The sequence below is a fragment of the Siphateles boraxobius genome, unplaced genomic scaffold (assembly GCF_051911475.1).
Source record: "Siphateles boraxobius isolate OS27281-9 unplaced genomic scaffold, OSU_SipBor_1 20, whole genome shotgun sequence".
Taxonomy (NCBI): Eukaryota; Metazoa; Chordata; class Actinopteri; order Cypriniformes; family Leuciscidae; genus Siphateles; species Siphateles boraxobius.
In genome coordinates this window covers 8,613,377-8,638,869 of record NW_027508811.1, presented here as the reverse complement: position 1 = coordinate 8,638,869, position 25,493 = coordinate 8,613,377, and the positions used below count along the sequence as shown (strand labels likewise).

General features: G+C 37.2%; 1 protein-coding gene across 2 annotated transcripts in view; it reads left to right on the top strand.

The window, feature by feature from the left end:
* Positions 1-25,493, top strand: part of macrod2 (mono-ADP ribosylhydrolase 2) — a 631,164-nt gene that overhangs the window by 585,658 nt on the left and 20,013 nt on the right. For both annotated transcript variants that reach the window (XM_077236611.1, XM_077236612.1), the window contains exons 10-16: positions 2,562-2,606; positions 5,220-5,276; positions 11,813-11,848; positions 12,513-12,557; positions 14,416-14,481; positions 19,401-19,496; positions 21,467-21,553. In XM_077236611.1, the coding sequence (XP_077092726.1) occupies positions 2,562-2,606; positions 5,220-5,276; positions 11,813-11,848; positions 12,513-12,557; positions 14,416-14,481; positions 19,401-19,496; positions 21,467-21,553 (432 nt within the window). The remainder of the gene's footprint in view (positions 1-2,561; positions 2,607-5,219; positions 5,277-11,812; positions 11,849-12,512; positions 12,558-14,415; positions 14,482-19,400; positions 19,497-21,466; positions 21,554-25,493) is intronic.

Sequence of the window (25,493 nt, the reverse complement as noted above, 5' to 3'; positions counted from 1 at the left end):
CCATCCTGAGGGAGAGTTGACAGGTTTTTTTTCTCATGAACAAATGACAGGAGTGTTTTATCAAAGCAGGAGCTTTTGCTAGAGGCTGGATGTGTGAGTGTGTGAATGTGTTTTCCTGTGTGTGACCAAGTGCCTGTCTGAGGATGACATGCTGATGAGGCCTGGAAATGAAATTAAAAAAGCTGTTATTGATGTCACTGTGATTTGTCATTCACAACCCATTCTACGTATTTAAGGTGGTGCATTTCTGAGTTTTTGTCAATAACAAAACATTTAGGATGAACTTGATTTCATTGATTATGATTTCAGTGATTTATGAAAAGAGGTGTTATATACCAGAATGCCACTAAACCATAACAAATTTGGATATTGGTTAAATTGGAAAAGCAAAGTTGTTTTAAAGGAAGAATAATATTTGTTAACACTATTTCAATAGTCCACTTTCTTACTTAGACATACTAACTATAAGTAACTTTGCCACTATATGTCAACTAACTATCATTTGTGTATTAGTAGACTGTCTGGTTAATATCTGCTAACACTTTATTTCTATAGACCTTCAACAGACATTCTACTACCTACAAATAACTTTTCAAGAACATTCCAACTTATTCTAACCCTAACCTAACAGTCTAATCCTCTAATGAGAGTTCAGGTTACTCATAGTTATTAGAATGTCTAAAGTGGACTATCAAAATAAAGTGTAACCCTTTAGATTTCATAGACAAACTGGTTTTACTTTAGAAAAACATGCACTGATGAATTGTGAGACCATGAACATGCAGTAACAAAGTAAATAATTTTAATTTTATGGTGACTCTTGAAGGAGTTTTCTAGAAGGAGTCTATGAGAATAGATCTAATTATGAGTTAGCGGTGTATGAATTGGAACCTGTTTGGTTTGTGGTGATGGCTAACAAGCCTTGACTGCAGGCACCAGGCTTCAGGTTCAGTAGATTTGGCATCTTATAAGAAGAGAAAGGGGACTCATGCAGAAAAAGAGAGTCAAAATTCGGGGAACATATTGACTTCTTTGGCAGGAACTCTAAGGTGGGAGTGTAAAAAAAAGAATAAACAAAAAAAAAAAGAAAAAAAACAGAGTTAAAGAGAACAGTGGACCTGTTACAATGAGAGAGGAGAAAATAAAAGAAAGCTGAGCACTGGAGGAATGCTGATTCCTGCATATTTAGCTGACAGATGGCTGAAAAACAGGTATTTTTTACCTACAGTCAGGTGAAATCACTCAGATCCTGTAGATCAGTGGTTCTCAATGGATTGGTCAGGAGTCAAAAGTGACTATCTGGTCTTTTTTCACATTGTCGTTGAAAAGAGCTAGATGGACCACAAGAGAATGCAGATGTTTAAGATGCATTTTAATACTATTTTAAAAGGATAATAAACATATCAAATCTAAAACATATAAAAGAAAATCATCTTAAAACTAGTTGGCTGTTGGATAAATAGTGAGCCAAAAACTGTTCACAAGTCTGTTCTGTTCACACTCGCAGGAAAGAAACAATGCAAAATATATAATCATGCATAGTTATGCTAGTCAAATAAATCAACCTTTAAAATGGAGGAGAAACGTTTCTAATTTTTAGTTGTTGCTATGCAAGTCTAAAAGTCTGCAGTATTTTGTTGCAAATTAATTTGTCACTTGGTTGAAGCTAGTCACATCCTTGAAAACGATATGAGTAAGTAAAAGACAAACAGAGCAACGTGAAGCCACATCCACAACTGTGCCATTTGATTTGCCCAAGCTAGGACTTTAGCCTGGTTGTTCAGTTTAATGAAATATCATTGACATGTTTATGCACTATATGGCATTGCATTTCTCATATTCAGGAGTCTATTAGCCCAGAACTTGAAGAATAAATCCCGCATCTGCTGCTCTTTCTGCATGTACAAAATTGTCAAAATGATCATGTTAATATTTTTTCCTGTATTCTTCTATGCAGATTATGGTAATATTAAGGAGGTTTTTGTTTTCTAGTTTAATGAATAGAACTTTTTACTACCGTGATGGGTCATGTCCAATGTAAAACCAGTTAGGAACCACTACTATAGACATTAAGCCTTCAACCCCAGCTGAAACAACCTCGGCTCTCCGCCAAATGCTGAATTTAATTGCTGCTTGGATCATATCAAACAGCACAATTGTCTTTCCACATATGAGCGTTTGATAGAAGCCTGAACTCAGATAATACATCAATCCAGATCAAACAGACTGTGAGCTCTCGCCTTGTCTCTGCTCAGCTTTCATTAGAAGTAACTGCCTGGGGGACTCAACAAACCACATATTTTCAATCCTTAGAGAAACCTTGGATTTAATGTAAAAATCAATGCTTGTTCTGCGTGTTTCCTGTTCAGCTCTGTTCTGAGGTCTCGCAAAGAGGGCATCTCTGTAAATAAACGTATTGTATTCATGCTTTGCTAAATTCTTGTTACGCCGCTAATAGGGATGAGCCCACGGAAATCCACGCTCTCCGGGCTGCTTTTTTAATCATGTCAAGCTTGCCGTCGCAGCTTTTGACCTCCGTTTTCTCTTCCTGTCTCTCGCAGGTAATGACGACCATAAGAAAGAAGACGATGCCAGAATGGAGCAAGGTGAGTGACAGTATTTCCTAATGCTGTGTTCACGTTTGCAAACAAGACGGGAAATTATCACATCCAATATCCTGAAGCCCAACAAAGTTTAATCCACGGCATCTGAAATGCTCGCTCCATGATTAATCGAGCCTATTGTTGTGGGTGGCAGCTCTACAATTGCCTATAAACAAGAAAACAAGAGTCTGCATTTTCTGAAATAGTTTTGCTGGCTTTCCCATGCGCACTTTTAGTCTTTTGGCGAGTTAATTGAGATGAAGGTTGTCAGGCGTTGTGCGTTTGCAGAACTGAATTGTTTTGCACCATAGTCAGATAGATTGAAAGCTAATTGGACTCGCTCGCCACCTTGTTGGCAATGACACAATCAAACATTATCAAATGGGATTCCAATTGGCTTTGCGTGTCTTCTTTTAACGGTGGTCTATTCAGATGCAAATCCCCTTACCTTCTTTGTTGACTTTCAGAAAAGCATAAAAGATTACAAGGTTTTCATCTGCAGGCCTCCTTGACTGTACATTAACAGTGGTAAAAAGAGAGAGAAAATAAAGGTGTTTATTTGTGACTAATGCATGTTTGCTACAGGGGCTAAATAGAAGGCTTCAGGTATAGCATTACAAATGATTCAGTGCTAAGCTAATTCCCAGCACTAGACCCTTAAATCCAGCTTACATACTCACAATGTTCCCAAACCTGCTTAAGCGACTGTCAAAAAGACAACTGAGCATCGTACAGTGGTAATCTAATCTGGGTTTATCTCTAGGTTTAGCCTGGACTACAAGACCAGTACAAGTCGGATGATACCAGTCGTTGGGATTGCTATACTAGAGTTTCAGTCAGATTACAAAAGCTGAAATAAATATTCAATAAAAAAAACTAAGTGTTGCTTTATCAACTAAATAAAATGCAATACATTTAAATTGAGGAACACAAATGACTACAACTAAAACTGAAATAAAAAAAATAAGTTACACAAAACTTACTAGAAATTACTTAATAAAAATTACTAGAACGAAAAGTGAAAATATAATAATAAAAACCCTATCAAAATATGAATAAATACTATGCTAATAATATATAATAATGTTCAAATAACTAACAAAGTACAGTAGGTTTATTGTTGAGCTGGAAGGCTGTACCCAGGTCAAACATCACTTAAACTTCATGGAATTATAAGATGGAAGTTTCCTGGCAAGGTAACAAGGCCAGCATTGATCGTTTCCACAAAAGTTAGGTGATTGAAAATACAGAGGGTGAAAGGAGTGCTAAATGAAGCATCTTAGAGGAGGACATGTTCATGCCTCAACAACATGAAGCAAAAAAAAAAAAAACTGGGCTGCATGCTCTGATTTTTACTATGAATGTGAGAAGCTGTTCACATTACTGTATCTGTAAGTCAAAGACGGCCATCAAACCAGATCCAATCCAGAACAAGCGTTTTTTTCAGCGTTGACTTTTTTACAGCCATGTTATAAAACGGTATTCTGAAGCAATCCAACAAGCATCTAATAGCCCTCGGAACTACTCTGAGTCCTTGGGTTGTGGCTTTGTTTGGTTGTGTTTACTACTGCACAAAACCAGGGAGACCAATCACCTCTTTTGGGGACGCTGTTATACCTCATTGTAAACACTGGACCGGGATGACCCGGCATGGCAACACCTATCAGGATTCTATCTTGTTCACAACACGCCACGTATCACATCTGTACGAACACACACATACACACAAACACACACACACACACACACACACACACACACAGTAGCTCTGAGCACACTGCTTTTCCTGCTCCAGCAGTTTCGGCTAGCTTAGCCTCAGTTTCATTCAGTGAATGTCTGACTGGCAGCCAAGCCCTGGCCTTTAGCAGCGCTTCACTTAGCCGGGGCTCTGATTCTCTCTCTTTTTCTCTGGAACCAATTCAAAGGCTCAAATGGTTGCCATTCTCACAAGGAATTGAGCCTTTTTTCCCTTTTATCCATCTGTATCAGCTCTCTCCCACTCTCTATCAATCAATCCGTTTCTCTCCCTCTCTCTGTTTCATCTTCTTTTTCCTGCTGTCTTTCACCAAAATCCCTTACACTACATTTTTACAGGCCACATTTTTTTTATCAGCTGGGTTTTGCCGAGCCACACAAAAGCCCCTGTTGATGCAGAATCACCTGGTTCATGTATGCACTCCAGCAGGGCCTGCGACACAATAGCAGGATATTCCTCCGCTCATTTCACCCTTATCAGTGCTGCTCAGTATAGGCAATCTGTGCCTCGTAACCTTAGATGCTTTTTTGTTGTTGTGGTGAGCTGGCAGTTGCCGCTTTTCAGTTTTGAGATTAATAGAGTTTTGTTGTTTCTTTTACAGTTTATAAAGAGATAAAAGAGAACTACAAACGATATTTCTTAATATTTGTTGTGCAATTTTTTTAATAGGAGGTGCTTGCTAATTATTATTGCTACGACGTATTGTAAAAGTTATTGATACTGTAAAATCCTAAAAAAAATATATTATTTTTTTTAATAAAAAAAATAAAATCATAAATGTATTTTTATTTTATTGTATTATTTTATGTGTGAAAAATCTAGTTTTTTTTTTTTTTGAGTGGTATGATGATTTTTGACAGGTAACACGCAGCCCATGGAAGGAGGGGAAGAAGATGACGATGATGCTGATAAAAAGGGTATGAGAAAATCTCTGTTCTTGTGATCGTAAGTTCAGCTGTCAAAGTCCGTATCACCCAGCATTCCCTTCTTCCAACCATTGTTGAGGGAAAATCAGACTAGAAGAAGGAGTCTCTTCGGGTTGTTCTGTCAGGGTGTGGAAGCCCGTTTAAGGAGCCATTAGCTTTCGAATTCTGCCGTTTCAGCCTCTTTGGTTGTAGCACTGAAACAATTACTTGCTTCTCAATAAAACGGACCAAAGATAATTAAATTCGTATACTGAAGGGGAGTAGCAGGCTATTAACACCACAATTTCTCCATTTGTCTTAGAGCCAGAGGGTTGGAGATGGGTTTTTTTTTCTTTCTTTCTTTAATATTAAAGCAGGCAGCACTGATGTCTTTGGGGAAATTTCCCCAGGCTGATATGTCTCTTCAATATGCAGCACAAAGAATGAAGTCATTTATTCAGTAAACTGATACTTTTGTCCTTCTAAATAGCAAACATATTCCTGGACTACCCTTACAAACATTAACCATAGTTTTTGCCAACATTCTGACTACTACTACTATTATTTTTATATTTTTTTTATTATAAGTAATTTTTTTTTTACTTATAATAAAAGGTTCACAAATTCAGACTGTATGTTGTGTCACTACCTTCATAACAACTAGCATATATGCACTCTGATCTTAATGAGAGTTAATCCATTCACAAACCCCCTTGTTTAACCTTCACAGGATTGTGTCAACATTAAAGCTATCTCTGCAGAAGTTAAGCTTAAACAACAAACAGCGTTTATTACAAGGGAGTGAGGAGCAGAACAAAGCGTGTTAAAGCAGCACAGTGTATGATTTATCCACAGGTGTTAGCCACAGCCTTCCTCTAGTGCTGTCGCCAACATCAAATGCACTCGCTCTAATGCGGTGTCACTCAGAGAACAAGGTACAGCGGCGCATTAAATATGTTTTTGAAATATTTTTTTGATTCATGGACAAATGAGCTTTTCCTGCACATTACCCTAGCGCCAGAGCTTGCAGCTACAGCTCGCCTATCGGATTCCCGCCGGCCGCAACTTTGTTTTTCATGAACAGAGGAAGTTGATATACAGCCGTGGTGGGATATTGCTTTGTATTACACATTCAGTCCTGAGGGGGATGCTCTCTAACTGAGGTTAGAGCAAGAGGGCCTTTTAGACAGCCCGTTAATGACAGAGAAACATTAGTGCTGTTCTCCCTAAAGCAGCACTTCATACATTCACATGCTCAGGGGACAACTGGCCCCAAAGCACTGATCTGGAACTCTCTCTCCGTGTTCCTCGACGGGTTACCTGTGAGGAGTGTAAAGGAAAACAGTACCTCATTCCAGATAAGCTCCCACTTGCCTTCCTTCACAGCAAAAGAATGTGCGAATCTCAGAGGTTCTTTTTTCTGGTCGAGAGACAGACAGACTGAAGGGGTTTTCCGAGGGCATTAGTTGCGGCTGGCGGGTTTAGTGTCAGTTAGTGAAGACGCGCAGAAGAATCCGTTCGATCCAACCTATCAGCGCCGGGTTGTGGCCTAAGAGAGCCGGCGTGCTGCTTGGGTGAAGAGACTAGACTTCTTGACAGAGTTCTTGGGGGATAAAGTGATTTGTGATGTAATCCACGTGAAATCCATACATGGGGGGATCGGTGTGTGGAGAAAATGAGAAGGATTGTTCACAGAACTGGACTGAGCATTTTAGTGCCCCCGGATAGCTATTCCGACGGCCTATTAAGTGAGTGTATGTTTAGCGTGTGTGTCGTGCTGCATTTCAGAGATTAGGAGGTGACAGGTTAGATGGGCGAATCAGGACGCGGAGCATCAGGTCGAGCTGTTAACTGTGTACTCAGCAGATGTAGAAGGCAGAGGGGGCATGTTTGGAGAGGGAGGAAAAAGAGAACAAGTCTGTGTGTGGAGGAAAGAAAGGGATAAAAGGCATCATATCCACATCTCACAAACGTATGCTCATAACACATTTAGTCTTATTCTCTTTTAGCATAATCTCCTTAATTAAGCCTTTATAGGTGCTCTCAGTATTATTCCCTTCTTAAAAAAAGATTTACCCCCTGAAAAAATTAATAGTATTTTCTGGAAGAAAAAAAAAATTGTGTGAGATACAGAATCCAGCATATCAGTAGCCTAATAAAAAAGTGTTTAAAATCATCACACTGTGAAATCTCGTATTTTGTTTATTTGTTTTACTTACTCCCAAAAGTTGAGAGAGATTTTTTCATTTTTTTCATTTTGTCATTTAAATAAATTGGACAGATCAATTGAATGAACACATATATATATACAGTGTACAGGGAGACTGCCATATTGATATTTATTTTATTTCATATATTTTGCTTTATATTTTTATCTAATGTTTGTATTTTAAGTTGTATTTCTTTTTACTTTATTGTCATTTGTTTTTAGAATAAAAAAGAATATTTACACAAGAAAGCGGCAAGAAAACGTAGTGCAAAAAATATTTTGTCTTTTTATGAAATTCAGTGTTGCTACTTTTATTATTTATTCTTTTTTTGCATCACTTGTATTGTTCTTATAATTTTCATTGTTATTATTTTTATTTTAGAGCATTTTAATATATTTCAAATAATAACTTATTGCACTCACGTTGTAAATGTTTTTCATGTCATTGAGGCTCACAAAAAATGTATATATTAACCAAATGTGTTTGACAGAAAGAAAGATAGAATGTGTGTGAAGAATGTATGTGAGAGAAAGATAAAGGAAATGAAATAGGAAAATAATACACAGCAAGAGGATGGAGAAAGGGAGGGTTCAAGCGACAGAAAGCTTCAACTATGCATTCATACCGAGGGTGGGCAGATTTACAATTGTATATTGTAGATAGTGGCTCAAGTGTCTCCAAGTCCACAGTTTTACACAGCTGGAAACACGTCCGTTAAGCACCGACCCTGGCAGAGAGTGAGTCACTGAATCAAAAGACTCTGCACCGCATGAGCTATGTGCAGCTCTTAAAGTGGAAGCCAACTCACACACACACACACACACACACAGAGAGAAGATTCTAGGCCGCTGAGCAGCATCTGTTGATTGTGACACTCTCGCTCACCTTTCTCTCTCAAGTCTCATACATTTTTCATGGTGCCGGTTTTCTTCACCATGAACTGTGTTCAGAGGGCCTAACTGACAGGAAGGAGAATTCCCCACAGTGTGAAGGGAGGAAGTGCTCTGACTATGATTACAGATCCACAGTAATGTGACTGTAAATGTATGGCATTAGAAATATTTTCTAGATAGCTCACAGAAGTGTTTGTGCTTGTATGCAAGCGAGCGTCCTCCTCCTGAACGTGTGTATTCATTTATGCGTGTTTATCGAGTGTGTGACTGTCATTTGAAACACTACTGTTACACTACTGCCATCTGCTGGTGTAATGACTTACTGCTTGGTCGCTGCATGGAGGTTCATGTCGTTATTCAGCTTATTAGCTTCATAAAATCATAAATTAACAACACCAAATGCTTGTTTTCACAGCCTCAAATCTCCCTCCAAAGTTTGTACTCAGGCTTTGCTCGCCTTAGTTATTGTTGATCGGATGTATAATAGACAAGACCTCATTTTTGATGGATGTGAATTCTCTGGGTTATTTCAATGTATCTCTTGCAGGCTAAGATAATAAAACTGCTGACGAAATTTTAAGTCATAAAAATGGCTTACTCATATTTTGAAACTTTGAAACCTTTCACCTTTAACTACTTTAACTTTGCTTTAGCTACTTCCCATTTAGAAGAGGCTATCGTGAAAGCACGCATGACTCATTTTAGTTCTCGTCTCTCAGAATAATTTGGCTTTGTCTCCATGGTTATACACAACATCCCTCACTGGTGTACGTGGTGACCATATGACCTCGCATTGAAACTGAGAAGATATATCATCTCAGTATTTCAGAATCCAATTTATCTTCAGGTTCCTCACAAGAATACCATCAAAGACACTGGTGCATGTCATCCTTTTTAGCAAGAAGAGGATGCTATGTCTTAACCCCACGCACAGGATCATGGGTTAACGTTTATTTGAATATGCCTTAATACCTCCCTTCCTTCCTTCCTTCCTTCCTTCCTTCCTTCCTTCCTTCCTGTGCAGGCAGCTTTTTTTAAGTTATGTCCTCAAAGTACTATTACCTGTATAGTCCACAGGGGGACTAACCTCCTTCCACATTATAATTCATATAGAGGGTAAAACATTGAGCTCCAGCCTCCGGATAAAAGGCCTTTGCCCTCTAAATGAATAAAATGTCACTACATCCTAATCTGCAGTTATTGGTTTATCAATATTGAGGATGAAGTCTAGAAGGTCCACTGGGTGTGAAGCTGCATTTGATTGACAGCACTACTAGACGCAAGGCTAACGACAAATCATATTACCTTTTTATGAAGGTTTGCAATGTCTTTTGGCACATTGTGTTTGTTTTCTTTCTTTTATTAAGAGCATGTGGTGAGAAAATAAATTGCTCAGACATTGGGAAATTGCTTCTCACACCAGCTTGTTAAAAAAGCCAATTATGCCAGTAGCGTAATGGTCATTGTCAAGCACAGCGGATTACTTGTGTCAGGCTCTTCACTTTCCAATTCATCCCAGACCCTCTCTGGGCTAAAGAAAGAGAGAATCTGGGAGAGTATCGGGATATCACTGAAGAGAGGAGAGGGGTAGAAGGAGATGTCGAGTTTAGAGGACTAAAGTGACAAAATTAAACCCACCTGGGATACACGCTTTCATGTAAGCCCATGGGGAGCACTGCAGGGGCTCATGGGAGTTCTGGTTTGCTGGGAAGTATTTAGCTGTCCGTTGCGACTGCTCTCGGTGGAGATTTTTAGAAAGTGCAAAATTAGTGCAGCGACGAAACATCATGCCAGAACTATTATAAATATTTGATGTAAAACATGACCATAGCAGTACAGTGTGTGGAGTACTTTATTAGGGATCTTGAGGGAAGATAAATATGCCAAACAGCATTTTAACATGCCCGTCAGTGTACTGGGGTTATGATACTGTAGTGTGTGTGTGTGTGTGTGTGTGTGTGTGTGTGTGTGTGTGTGTGTGTGTGTGTGTGTGTGTGTGTGTGTGTGTGTGTGTGTGTGTGTGTGTGTGTGTCTGCAGGGCCGGCCCGAGGCGTAAGCGAACTAAGCGGCTGCTTGGCCACCAGGGGGCCCCTCAAACAAGTTTAATATTTTTTTTTATAGATGACTTAGATGATATAAATGAATGAATATGATTGAATGAATAATTCAAGACAAGAAAATTCTGATTTCATGATCAATATACCTGCCAACAACTGCTGCTGTGTCTGCCAGCGTTTAAGTCATGCGCATAATCTAGACACCTCGCGAGTGCATAGACAATTCGTGCGCAACTGCGCATAGTCACGGTATCGGTTTAAGTTGGAGAAAATAGCCGCAGGGGAACTTAACCTTCCAGGTATAAGGGTAGCAGTTTGAATAAATAATAAACATAGCAGTTTGAACTCTTCTCTACTTTATTATGCCACACATCAGATCACTAACTCCAAAAACCCGCGACACTCCAGTACCAAGTGCGCCCGAGCCATTCCTATCTACGGCAAGCCCCGAGGGGAAAAACAGATTGCATACACACGTACAACGAGCACCAGTACATCATTACCGGTATTATAGTAACAGACTTTGTTGGATTCTGTCATGTACAATCCAACAAAGTCTGTTACAATAATAAGATTTTGAGGACAGTTACACAGTACACTGTATTGAGACAGTTGAGAAATAATAATATTTTTACAGTTTTCAACAATAATTGTCATTGTTGAACCCTTGCTCTTATTATGTTTCTGATGTCTCTGGTTTCAAAGAGTTAGTAAAAGAGTAAAGTAAAAGTTAATACTTTTGTATTTAAGTAGGCATCTATTTTTTATTAAGTATTTATTTATTTATTTATAATGTATTATTTTATTGTAAAATAATATTTATTTAAAATAATATAATTTATTTTATTATTATCATTATTGCGTGACATTTGTGTCAATAATCGTCAAGCACAGGTGACTTCGCGTAGTGGGAGGGGGCCCCAAAAGGCTCGGACCCAAAAGGCACACGTGTGTGTGTGTGTGTGTGTGTGTGTGTGTGTGTGTGTGTGTGTGTGTGTGTGTGTGTGTGTGTGTGTGTGTGTGTGTGTGTGTGTGTGTGTGTGTGTGTGTGCGTGCGTGCGTGCGCGCGCGCGCGCGCGAGTTCGTGTGTGCGTGCGTGCTTGTGTTAAAATCTTTTTTTCCCCTCATTTTTGTTGTGTTTTCTCTGGTTTTTTCTTTGTTTTTCTGTTTTGTTTTGCTTAGATTTTTGTTTTATTTTTATTGTTTTGTTATGTTTCTTTGGGTTTTTCTAATTTTTGTTTTGCTTTTTGGTTTAGTTTTTTCATTGTGTTTTGTTTTGCATTACTTTTTTCTGTTGTTTTTTGTTTGTGACAATAATTTCAGCATGTATGTCTACACTAAATACACCTGTGTTTACCTGTGACTCTTTTTTGTTTTCTTTTTTTTAGATGAAAAGGAAGATGAAAGTATGATGAGCCAGACAGGTAGGCCTTTCATGTATGATCGTTTATAGCTACGGGAATTATTGTTTTTCCTGGCTTTGACCCTGTATAAAACCCAGATACAAAATAATTTCTGAATAGTTATAGTTAACAAGTAAGAAGAGCAGATCTGCCTGTCTCTCCTGAAAGTCACATCACATTAAAACGTTCCTGTCTTGTCTGCAATTGAGGTGCAAAAGCAATTTGTCTGAACTTCGTGATTATATTTTCCATGCTGGTTGGTTTGTTCTATTCAGAACAAAATTTACTCCTGAACTGGAATAGCATCATGAGTTTAAATAGTTGGAACTGAAGATGGGATTAAATCATCTGTGATACTGTAATATCAAATTTTAACATCAAAATCACACTGAAGTTTCTCGTCCTCAGTTATCCATATAGAAAAAGACTTGTTTGATAATCAAACATCAGCTAGAGTCTTTCCTGTTCCTCTTCACAGATGAATTTTGGGTTTCATTTCTGCTTGCCGGCAGCAGGAGTGATTAGATAACAATCATCCTCTCATCTTTAATATAGGATTAGCCTCTGCAGTTTGATGAAAGGACCAGAAAAAAAGATTTATTTCTTGCTTGTTGTCTTTTAAGAAGGGGATTTTAGAAGAAAGACACAAATCTTGTCATTAAGTTTTTCTCTTTTTTGATTTCAGAGGAATCCCATGTTGATGAGACGATGGAAAGCCAGAAGCCAGAAGGTTTTTCTTCATTCTCTTTTTCTTCTTTAATTTTAGTCTGGATTACTACAAGATCCACGGAGCACCAATGGATTGATGCTCACCCACACAGTGGTCATTAAACCTTGAACACTTAAGAAACACCTGCAAATTTGTGAAAGTGCGTTAGATAGAATATTAAATAATTTTGATAAATATAGCATGCTTTTCATGCAAATCATCTAACAAAATAAGTTTCTAGGGATTTAAATGATTAAACAAGATATATTGTTCAAAATTATGAAATCATTGATATATTTGGACACTTTCTGGTTTACTTGCCACAAGCCCTGCACCATTTGTTTGCATTTTGTTTGACATTCATTCATATTTGTGACATCATACATACAGTATTTAGGTATATGACCACTATATACTCCCCTATTTTTCATAATATCCAGTAGTCAAGGACAACAAGAATCAGTAAATATGAAAACTAGGTCTGGCTGTGTGGTTCAGTATACATAGATGTCCCTAAACACATGCAATGTACATTTAGTGAGAGCGGAAAATAATGACAGTCTCTCCACAGTCTTTACGCTTCATGTGTCACGCTGTACCCATTCACTGAAGGATCTGGATTGGCGCTGTTGTCCTTGAACTTGTCTCATTACGGACAGGGAAGAGCGGCTGTCAGATACAGTTATTAGCGTGACGCTCGTGTGCGTGTATGTGTGTGTTTGGGGGTGCATCTGTTTAATGAGACACCTCGCTCCATTCCACACGAACATACACAGACAGACATCAGAACATGTGCACCGACAGACACACACCACTGCACACGCTGAAATGATTCACCAGATCGCTTGTACACACACACATACTCTCAGAGGCACTGGCCCGGCTCCCTCTGGGTATTCATGTAGCGTGATAGAAACTTTACGTTCAAAACCTGAGGACAAAACCAGCCACAGCTTGTCTCTGCATGGCTAACATTGACTTTGCACTTAATGTCACTTATAATCACACAATGATCACTCATAAGCCGCTGTTTTGTTTTTGGTTGGGAGTATCGACTTATTACCGAAGTACCCGTGCTTTTGACATTATTATTGACAAATGTTGACAGTAGTACCTATAAGCATTATTAATAGTAGTCTCGCCAGGCAGAGAAGGCAAAGAAAATGTTCCGCTTGGACCGAACCCAAGAGCCAGAGATACTTGCAATTATGCTCCCTAGAGAAAAGAAAAACAGTGAGATTTTTAAGACCAGGTGAGGCAGAGACAGAGGCTGAATCTGAATTTACCTGAGCACCTGCGACACATGAATCATTCCCCTATGAGTGCAAACCAGCATGTAAAAACGCCTTTGTATTGTTTTTCCACTTTGGTTTGTATTTTGTGTTTAATATTGTAATGTGTGTATACCAGGGATGTTACTTCCAAGTAGGCAAGGGAGGCAATGCCTCAAAAAAATTGGATGAGAAAATAATCCATATTACAAAATGTGACATTAAAACATGTATAAAACACTCTAAAGTAACTCTGTCCGTAACAACCATGGGTAAAGTTACAACGGGAGGCCATGTCTCTCAAGCCTCCCCTGAGCCCATTGAGTTTGTACAGACCCCCTAAACGTGCAGTGGTTTTGGTGGAGGGTAAATGAGAACGAAAGGGGAAAAGTCACATGAGAGGAGGCAATGCCTCCATTGCGCTATGATGGGATATGATTGGTTATGTAGTACTATATATATATATATATATATATATATATATATATATATATGTGTGTGTGTGTGTGTGTGTGTGTGTGTGTGTGTGTGTGTGTGTGTGTGTGTGTGTGTGTGTGTGTGTGTATGTATATATCATGGTTTTTTTTTCTGTTTGTTTGTTTTCTAAGTTGAGGGCCTAGATGATGAACCCATGGTCCAGGATGACAAAACACCTGCAAAGGAAGACCATAAAGGTAACATATGTAGTCTTCCTCCTCAACTCTTGATCTATCTTTGTTTGTAATTCCAGCAACCAAATATCTAGACTCAAGATATTATGTCATATTTGAATAACAGTTTACAATTTATAGTTAATGCATATGGTGTCATTACCTTACAATGAACAACAGCCATTTTTTATTTTCATTTTAATTTATGGATAACATAGGGTTTCTCAATTATGGCAAAAATCATAATCACAATTATTTTGGTCAATTACGATTACTTATCACGATTATTAATGGGCGATATGATAAAAGTCTTATTTCACGATACGAGTAACTTTAAATATCACTGAAATTTCACAATTATTGATACTTCAGCAAAAACTAATGCTAGGTTAACTATTGTTAGAACACAACATATCAATGATACAAATGAAATAAACATTGTTTTAAGTTTTTCAGGAAAATCTACTAACAGTGTTATTCCAACGCTATCTCACGACCAATTCGTACAAGTGAGTACAAGGTGGCTAATTCGTACGAATTTGTCAAAACCCTAGTGATGGGTAGGTGTAAGGTCAGGGTCAGGGGTAGATCATTTATATGAATTGGCCACTTTGTAAAATTAGTATGACTTGCCATTAGATCGGTTTGGGTGTTCAGATAGGTAATAGCATACAACAAAAATATAACATTGCATAGTCAAACTGTACACATTAAAATAGATTAATCCTTAATAAAGCTACTTAAGTTATTCAGTCAAGATCAATAAAGGATTTTCCTTTGTTATTTGTTGTTTGATTATCATTAATGACAGACTGCAGCAGGTTTATTAGGCTGCTGTCACTTTAAGAGCTAATGCATGGATCTAATATACTGTTACACACGTGTTTTCTTTCTCAACTGTGTATGTTTACTTAAGGACTGCTTTCCCACTGTGTTTGTGTGAATACTCTCCAAAAAGACATTTTGAAAAATTTGTGTACGCCCATTTGGCTTGGACCTGGAGCGTGCACACAGAAAATCTGCACTTTTAATAACACTGTTTAATATTAAAAAATGTCCTGTAGTTTAGCAACAGTAGACTGCATTTTACAACACTCACTTATTTGTCTTATTTGGATGTTAAGTCTGGGCTTTTAGAGAAGAACAAAAGAGCACCGCAATAAAGGAAAGGAAGTTGCGCTGGACAGATGAGGCAGCGTCTCAATAATCGTTTTACCTAGATCATCTTGTATTCATAATCGCTAGAAGCCAAAATCGAAAACAAAAAACAATTACTATTAATCGCACAGCTATACGGATAACATATTAAAAATGTATTAGTATACACTGCTGTTCAAAAGTTTGGTGCTGGTAAGATTTTTTAATAGTTTTGAAAGAAGTCTTTTATGTTTACTAAGCCTGCGTTTATTTGATCCAAAATACAGTAAAAACGGTAATATTGTAAAATATATTTAAAATTTAAAATAACTGTTTTCTATTTGAATCTATTTATTCTATCTTAATCTCCTTTCTCTAACCAAAAAAGAAACTTTAAATGGTAAAGCTGGCTAAAATGTATCTGTTCTATACTCACAACTAGGGCTGGAAAATATAAAGAAAAATATACAATATGTGATGCAATAAAGAAAAATAATAAAGTGTGTTTCAGGTGACAAGTGCATTTAAAAACAAAAGAATGACATAGCCAGCATACAATTTTCACATTGAGCATATGTGGAATATTTCAGTAAATGTGATATGTTACGCAGCCCTACCCACAATGTTTGTTACCTCCTGTGATTTAAAATGAGGTAAATACCATTTTCATATTCAAATAAACCTGCACCACTGACAGTAAGTGATAAAACAGTCTTGACATCATGGGTTTAAAGTACCAAAATCTGCTTTCCAACGCCACAGAAATACATTTACTTAAAAAATTTGCAAATAAAGTGAGCAATTTGGACTCCTCTTGGGATGCAGTGAGATCAAGAGTCCTTGGGCGGCTGGTTATTTCAGCGGCAGTTACGAGAGTGTGTGTGGGTGATATAAGTCTTGCTTTCCTGCAGGATGCTCCATGAGTCTCGTTTTCTGTAAGTGAAGGACAGAGGCCTCCAGGGCTCCATATTGCCCAGGTGGTGCGATATGAGCCTCACACAAACAGCCAAACTACCCCACACACTTCCCACTCCTCTATTGATTATGTGAACGCATGTCTGTGTCCCTTTGAACGGCGACTTCAAACACTTTCCATGCAGATGGAGTCAGGGTGGACACGTGTGCATTAAATCCTGTTTTGTTTCTTTCATCTGATGTAGTGTGTATTTGTGTGTGGGCGAGGGCAAAATTGATGTCTTTTGAGGCCTTGTATCCCACTCCAGAGCAGACACAGGTGTTAGCTGGAACCGCACAGATGGATACTCTGACGCTCCATCCCTTTTAAAAGAGAGAGAGAGAGAGAGAGAGAGAGAGAGAGAGACAGGGGTGAGATGGGAGGGAGAGAGACCCAAACACAAATTAAAGGCATTAGGCTGAAACAGCTGCTCCAGTTCACCCCAAAGTGGCGGCTTAATATCGCTCGGTCTTAAGCAAGTGGTCGCCTATTTCCTCTCCATTAAAACCATCATTTAGAACTCATCAAGATAATCTGAGAGCTGGTCCAGCAATATTTCATCCCAGAATATACACAGTTCTTAAATCTCATTGCACACTTCTTTGACGTTGTAGTGAGTATACAGTGATTTGCTAGCTCTAACATCACATGTGTTGTATGTTGGAGTATACAACATTTAAAAAAGCTAAGCCCAAGGAGCCTTGAACTGTAACCATTTGTTTCTTTTTGATAAGTTGCCTGTTCAAATAAAAATGAAGTAAAATGAAAGTGTAATTATATAGCATAATATTATTTCATTGGCTGAAAGAATTGGCTTACTCTACAATTCTACATTTTACACTACAATGCAAAAGTTTCGGGTCAGTACGTTTTTTTTATACTTGTAATTCTTTTATTCAGCAAGGATGCATTGAATTGGTCAAAAGTAAGTGAAGATTTTTAAAACATTCAAAATGGTTGTGCTGTTTAATGTATATATATATTCAGGATTCTTTGATAACTAGAAAGATATTTGGAACAACTTTTCAACATTGATAATAATAAATGTTTCTTGAATGGAATGATTTCTGAAGGATCACGTGACTCAGCTGAAATTTCAGCATCATTACTCCAGTCTTTAAAGTATATTAAAATAGAAAACTTTTTTAAAATGTAATGATATTTCATAATATTACTATTTTACTATATTTCTGATTACATAAATGCAGCCTTGGTGGACGTAAGAATCTTTTTTCAGAAACCCTGAAAATTTAGCCGAACTCAAACTTTTGAATGTTAGTCTAATTCATAAAAAGCATGATCTCTTATTGGTTAAAAAGAACAATGCCTCTTATTAAGAACAAAGAAATATCAAAAGTAACAGAAGAAACTATAAAATGACACAGTAAAAATGGTTTTTATTTGTTTGAAATGTTTTAAAATGGTTATTTTATTGATTCTTGTCATTTTAGTATAGGTTTAATATATATATATATATATATATATATATATATATATTTAATGACTTCACATTGGTTCCTAAGAACACTTTTCATTGTTGTAAAATCACTGTAACAGTTTCTCGCGCTGCTTATTGCTTTTGCAGTAAAAGGGACTGCTGAATGTGGAGTATTTTTGCCTCTCATACTTTATTTATTTTTTATGGGAACCGTGTCCACACACAGAAGATGCACCTCTCTTAATAACTAACACGTTTTTCACATTTCTCTGTTTCTTCATCGCTCTCACTTAATGCAGTCCTGCTCCACTAAAAGCCACTAAAGCGACAGTTAACTTGAGTAAAGTTCATTGAATAATATCAATTCTGGTCAGTTTCTAATTAATTTCAAAGCAATTTAATCTTTATCAAATGTCCGGATCCTAGCCAATCCGGTTCGATTCCCCACAGCAACCACCCTTAAGACACCACCTCTAATGCAAGGCTTTATTCTCGTTCCTTAAGTAACTCACACACAGACACAGATCATACACTCACATTCTCATGTTCAAACCCTGAGTGCACCTGAAAGGACATGACTAATCAGAGGTTTAAGCCATGATCAGTGCCATACATACAAATTCACAAAACACACACAGAACAACATCTACTGGATCCAGTGGAGTACCAGAGAAAGGGTCTCTTCCAGATGCTGGGAGTTTTTTCTGGCATCCATGATCAATTAAACGCCTACAGCAATTCCTTGAATGAGAGAGAGGGTGAAGGACTGAACAGTTGCATCCAGTTTCCACATTGACTTGGTTTCTCACTGTAGAGATGTCAATCAAATATAATGCTGCACTATTTTTGCAATTACCGTGAATAAACCTCAGTATGATTTTGAATCGCTGTTGCTGTACTTTGATGTCGTACACCGATCGATCTGCACAGTGCCGAACACACCTTAAATCTGCAATGGTCAAGTGGTACAGCGGCCACATGGTACAAGTTGCAGCTCTTAGAAAATTACGAGTTTACATGTTGTAATTACAAGTTCTGCAATTACGTGAAGGCTTTTTACAGTTCAGAATCGTTACAGTAAGTACAACATGCCACCTTTAAATGTGCAATAAGGGGGCATATATGTGATGGCAGAATGCTAATAACATAAATCTAGCAAATGTTTTGATAATAATTGGTAAAACAATAATTCTTCTGACAATATTTGTTCAAGAATGTGTTCAACTGGAAGTAGGACATATTGAGTTTGTTATAAATAGCACATGATGCATTACCCCATATGAATAATGCAGTACTCTGTGATATTGTTCAAAGCATTTGTTGCAGACTCTGTAATGTTTTCTCATTTTTACTGATATTGACATGTCTGCATATATTTCACTGATACATGTTATTTATGTGTTTGTCTTTTAGTGGAGGTGAGTCCAACAGCAAAGAAGAAACCTGAACCTGAGGCAGAAAAAGAGAAGGAGAAGAAAGAAGTCAAGGGAGATGATCCACAAGTTGCAGGTGAGATTACACATCATTTACATACTGTTTTTTCCCACAGAATAAAGAAGAATTACAGAAAATAAGAGCTTAGATTTATAAGACAAAAAAAACTATGGAGAGTTAATGGTGATGCATATATTTTTTATATAATACTTTATATTATCCAGCTTAATATAGCAGGGGATGATTATAAATTAACCATATGTAGTTTAATTCCTCCGAAAAGTGTAAACTTGAAAGTTGATAATCGAAACATCTATATATAATAATTAGTGTGACCGGTAAAATCTGATAGTTGTGCATCTTAATAATGGCTCCAACGTTGTATCATATACACTTCTACCACATTGCCTAAGGTTTTCTATTGTGAATCTGGTTATTCCTCTCACTGATAAGGCCAGTAATGATTTATAGATAGTTACAAGTGAAATTTAAGTTAAAGTGAAAGTTTAATTAGATGCGGAAAGTATTCTAGCATGTGCAACTTGATAACCATAACAACACTGATCAAAGGAAAGCTGAGGAGCTGGTGAATGAAATGAGTTCATAATGACAAGAGTCTATCAGTGAGTTCTAATGGACTGAGTGGGATTTGTTCACTTTATGAAGGAATTATGTTTATGGGAAAAGCAGTGCAGTACAGCCTAAAACTTATTTGCACACTTAGGCCATTAAAAATGAAGGTCATTAGATACAAAATGTTAAATCTTGTGGTGTCTGCAAACAAATTCTCAAAATTCTCCCTTTTCTCAGAAATTGACTTTGCTTTTAACCGGATGATAGTCTTTAGTTAAAGAAAAATAAAATCAGAGAAACTACAGGTATAGTTCATCACATTAATATTTTGATCTTTTCCAGAAAGTCTGGAATTTGGAAATTGTCCAAATACGTCTCGATTTTTTAATTTTGTATAAAAAATGCTTGAAGTGAAGTCTTTCTTAAATGCTGTGAACTTTTGTTGTCTAATGTAATTGCAATCATAATGACATTCAGCCGCCCTCCAAAGTCATTACTGCCTTCCTATAAAGGATTTGAGAGTTTGGAAAGCTCTGTTCTTGTCATCAGAGATGTGACAGCCAATTTTTCCCTCTCAAAAAGAGTGATATTTGTTTTCTTCCTGATTTTTTTATTTTTATTTTCTTAGATTGTGTATTTATTGATTGCTCTATGCACTTCATATGCATGGTGAAATTCAAATGTCCTGAAAAGAGTCCGCTGGGATGGCTGGTTTTCAACTTGGATGCCAAGGAATTTCCTAATCTCTCAATTTGTCATGAAAATCCTATTAGTAAAGCCATTACAGGTTTTCAAATTTGACATTTTGTGTGTTAAACCGTTTTTTTTTTTACTCGCCAAACATACAAAGCGCTGACGTCTTAATATAAGCCTGCTATCTGTGACCACCCAACCTTATTAAACGCAGACATCTTAAAGCTGAAAACAAACACACAGTGTAGTGTTTTCTCACAGGCATACGCTGCCAAAAAGCTGTCAGTCGTTTGAGGCAGTAGGAGAGGGCAGAAGAAACAGCTGTCGTGTTTATAATGTTTTAAGTTTCATACAGGAGATCAAGTAGTCTAATGCACTTCTCCTGCATTTGGCAGAGAGTAAATATGGTGTGTGTGTGTGCGTGCGTGCGCATGTGTGTGTGTGCGCGCCACCTTAGGCAACAGATGAGCATCATCAAGGCCCGCTCTCTCCTTTTGCCATTTCCTTGATCGATTACTCAGCCTCAGATGAGGCCGTCCTCCCCTCACTCTCGAGGGCAGGACTGCAAATTTGTCTCAGAGCCCCATTATTAAAAATGATAACTGTAATCTCACCGGCTGCCGGATCTGAATGAGGAAATAAAGGGACGGTAATTCTGAACTGGATGAATTATGAATGGAGCTTTTTGAGAAGTGAGCAAGTCGGAAAGGACAATGTTATTGGATTAGTATTGTTTTTTTTTTATCCGTTAATATGTTAATTTGTCTGGTTCTGTCAAGGGGATGAGAAAGAGAAAGAGAAAGAGGATAGCCCAGGAAAGAAAATGCTGACAGGCCAGACTGATGAAGCGGAGAAACTGATGGAAGGTAAGACCAGTATCATCTTCTCATTAAAGATATGGAGAGAGAAGTACATTGCACATTTTAATTCTTTAAAGCTTTAGAGGCTAAATCCCATGTTTTTTGTTGTAAGAACTACTAGATTTGTTTCATAAACTATAATGTATAAATGTAATATTAATTCTTAAATATAGTTCTTATTTATTTATTTAATTAATTGAAAGTATATTGGTCCCAAACTACCCCATGCTGTGAGACAGATTAATTTAAATTAAGTTTAATTAAAACTAATTGTATTCATTATATATATATATATATATATATAAATTAGATTTTAGTTATTTTATTTAATTATTACATTTTTATTATATTAATATAATACATATTTATAATATAATTGTATACTATATTAATGTAGCCTATTATACATATTACATAGAGATTACTGTTTATATATATATATATATATATATATATATATATATATATATATATATTATCATGTATTATATATTATATATTTTTTAATTATTTAATATATTATTAATTTAATATTTATTTCCAGAAAATCAGGGTTTAAATGGTATTCATACAAATTTTGGTAATAGGTTTGAAAAATATCTCTTTGACAAATGAATGGAAAATGACATTTCTGACCTCCTGATTTGAAGAGTAAGAATTTATTTCATCGAACATTTGTTTAAAAAGAAACCTGTTCATAGTAATTGAATGTGTAACAATATGTCTTTATACAAAGCAGTTATACATAACCGGACTATGTATAGATGATGTGTGTCTGCAGCGTGTTCACGCATTCATTCAATTATTCAATTAGTGATCAGGAAAGCCAACCTGATCACAGAGGACCCCTCTCATCCCCTTCATCACTTTTTCCAGCTACTACCATCAGGCATGCGTTTTAAGGTACCACTGGCCCGCAAAAAACATCTACAAGAAATCGTTCACCCCCTCTGCAATATCCATACTGAACAGCACAAAATTAACACTATATTCAGTTATTTTTAGATGTCTGTGTGAAATTTATGTCTGTGTGAATGCCTCTTTGTGACTGAAGCCTTGTCAAAGAACACTTTCTGTAACCCTTGTGTAACAGACAATAAAGTGTTATTTTATCTTATGCCCACTCTTTGTGCACACAAAACTTGATTAAAGTGTTATGTACACAGATAATGGGTACCGATTCCCATTTAGACACAAGCAACGGACTAATACACACACAAACACACACACACACTTACACAAACACGCCAGTACCAGATGTTAAACACGGAGAAGGTGAGATCGATACAACATATTTAAGAGAATAAAAGCCAAGCTCGTCACCTCACCATACGGTGCTTTTAACAAACACACGCTCACGTTCACACACAAAACAGCCTTCCATAACACCTCAGCCGAGTGTTTCTGAACACTGTTGGCACATGGTCATTAGGGCACTGCTGCCAATTTTATGCAGGTGTGTCGCTTGTATAACTTATAAAGTCTAATGGTTGCACTTGTTCGCATGGGCTCGGAATAAAAGCATCTACTAAATCAGTGATTTACATTGAAACAAGTACCACAAATAAGGAGCCCTCGGCTCGAAAGGCTTGTTTCGAAAGTCTGCATCAATATTAAAAAACATAAAATTGTTTGCTGAAGTACCTAGACTTGTGTACTTTTTCACATCCAACTTGTTCACATGCTTTTCCCCTGAACAAGCCCTGTACGATTGATTTTAAGATTTTGTGAAATATTCATAAATTAAATAAATTTCTCTTAGCCTGAAGGCACCTATGAATAAGTCTGGCTTTGCTAATGGAGGGTGTTTTTTTGGGCCGTGGTGTATTGGGCTCCTGCGGTGGGAGTCGATATCGCCTCTTCGATTTACTGCGCCGGCTGCTGAGCCTCAGTGGTTCTGAATCCAATCAGAGTTTGTCTCCTCATCTCTCACAGTCTGCCTGATGACGGTGGGGGGTTTCACTCGCATCAAACCGAGGTTTGGCCTGTTTCTACATGTCATTTTTTGATTACATCTTGCAAATCGCAAGACTTATTTTGCCTGATTAAATCTGATATTGCAGTGATAATGTGAATCGACCACAGACTATCACACATGATGGTTGGAGAACAGGTGGATCTTAGATTGGTGTAATGTTGTTTGTGGAAAGCTTAAGAATCCCTTCTGCTGTGTCAGATGCTTGTGTCCGCTTAAGACTTCTGTCAGAAAGAGAGTTTTGAGTTTTATGTGTAGGGCAAGCTGTAAGGCCACAAACAAGATATGTTCTGATGTATCGGTTGATAAAGGTAGAAGTTGTGATTTACATCATTTTAAAAAATATATAAAAATTGTGATATATTACTGAATATAAATCATTATACCTTACTTTGCTTATTATAAGTAAGGCATAATCCACAGCTAGCTGTGCATTAAACAATTTTAATGCACAACTTTCAGGCAAAGAACCGCCCCTCTCCTTGGATTATCCTTCTTATACTAAGGTCATTTGCCAGCATTGACAACTTAAAGCTGTTATTAATGCTTGCAGCTCAATATTTGACCGGAAATGTGGGAATTATCTTAAACTGAAAAAAGGAATGTGGTGTATAATTGTGTAAAATGTATGATGAAAATTGGCTAGCAATTTCACCAAGCCAATACCAAGAAATAGGTTGCAGCAGTTTGTCTTTCGACTACACTTGCAAAATTCACGATGGGACTGAGCTCGAATAGCTTCAGCGTCAGCGACTTTTTATAGTACAAAATCGCTCTCAATCAAAAGGAGATGCAGTCTTTCTACAGACCCTCCAATCATCACGCAGAAGCCCGGAGTCCTGAGAAGCTGAGTGTTCGTGGGCGGGACATAATCGCAGCATTTATCCAATGACCGTCTAGTTTCAAAGCACTGAAAAAAACTGTTCAAAGCAGCCCCATTGAAGTCAATGGACGCTAGGCTTCAACAGGGAAATGCACTGTGACGCTCCGGGTATGTATGAGAAGGAAACCTGCTATATGAAGCTGATTCTGAACGAACTCGTCTTTGAGTTGAACGTGTTCTAATGCATTTTTAGTCAATAAAATGTTAACACAATAGTACATGTTTGACCATTAATTTTTTAACATTACAGGGGAAGCCGAGCTTCCCTTGCAGTCTCAAAGGAATCCCCACTGGTGTGCGCGCTTCAATGAAAACAGCGCATTAATAAAGAAACGGATTTGGAACTACCTGTGCATTAAATGGTTTTATTGCACACCTTCAAGCCAAGAATTGAGTATTCAGACAGACCATGTTATAATATAATATACACAATAAGGCTGCATCTGAAATCGCATACTTCCCTATATAGTTAAAACAGTATGTGAGTATATTCACAGTTCAAAAGATTAGGCATAAAGTACCCGGATGAACCGAGATTCTGAAGTGTGCATAAGATGGCACTTTACTATCCCCTGAGGCCACTGGAGAGGATTTCTGAATGGCAATGACGCGACACAATTGACGGTCAGGTGATTATGATAACATGGCGAATGTAGTTCATCCAGATTACATTCATACTATATAGAACGTTAACTTTTAGCAGTCGTGAAGTAATTACTTATTGAAATAAGTACCTACTCAAGATAGTATGTGATTTCGGACATAAGTCTCTTATCTACATACAAATGTGTTACTTTTTATTACATTGAGAACATTCTAGTTCATATTTCTCATGTGGCTCACTTGAAGTGTATATTTTATAGTTAATTATAGTTATAGTTTGTAGTAATAATCAGTACAAATGAATGAACCCAATTACCAACCATCGCATTTGGTACTTAAGTTTTTTTGGTTGTAAAATAATGATGCTTAAGCACCATAAACAGAATTGAAATATACTTAGTACAACTACTGCTGCCTTCAGCACTTCAAGGGCACTCTTTTATTGATTGCACAGGCCAGGTGCTTTTTGCTTCATTGTATTCTGT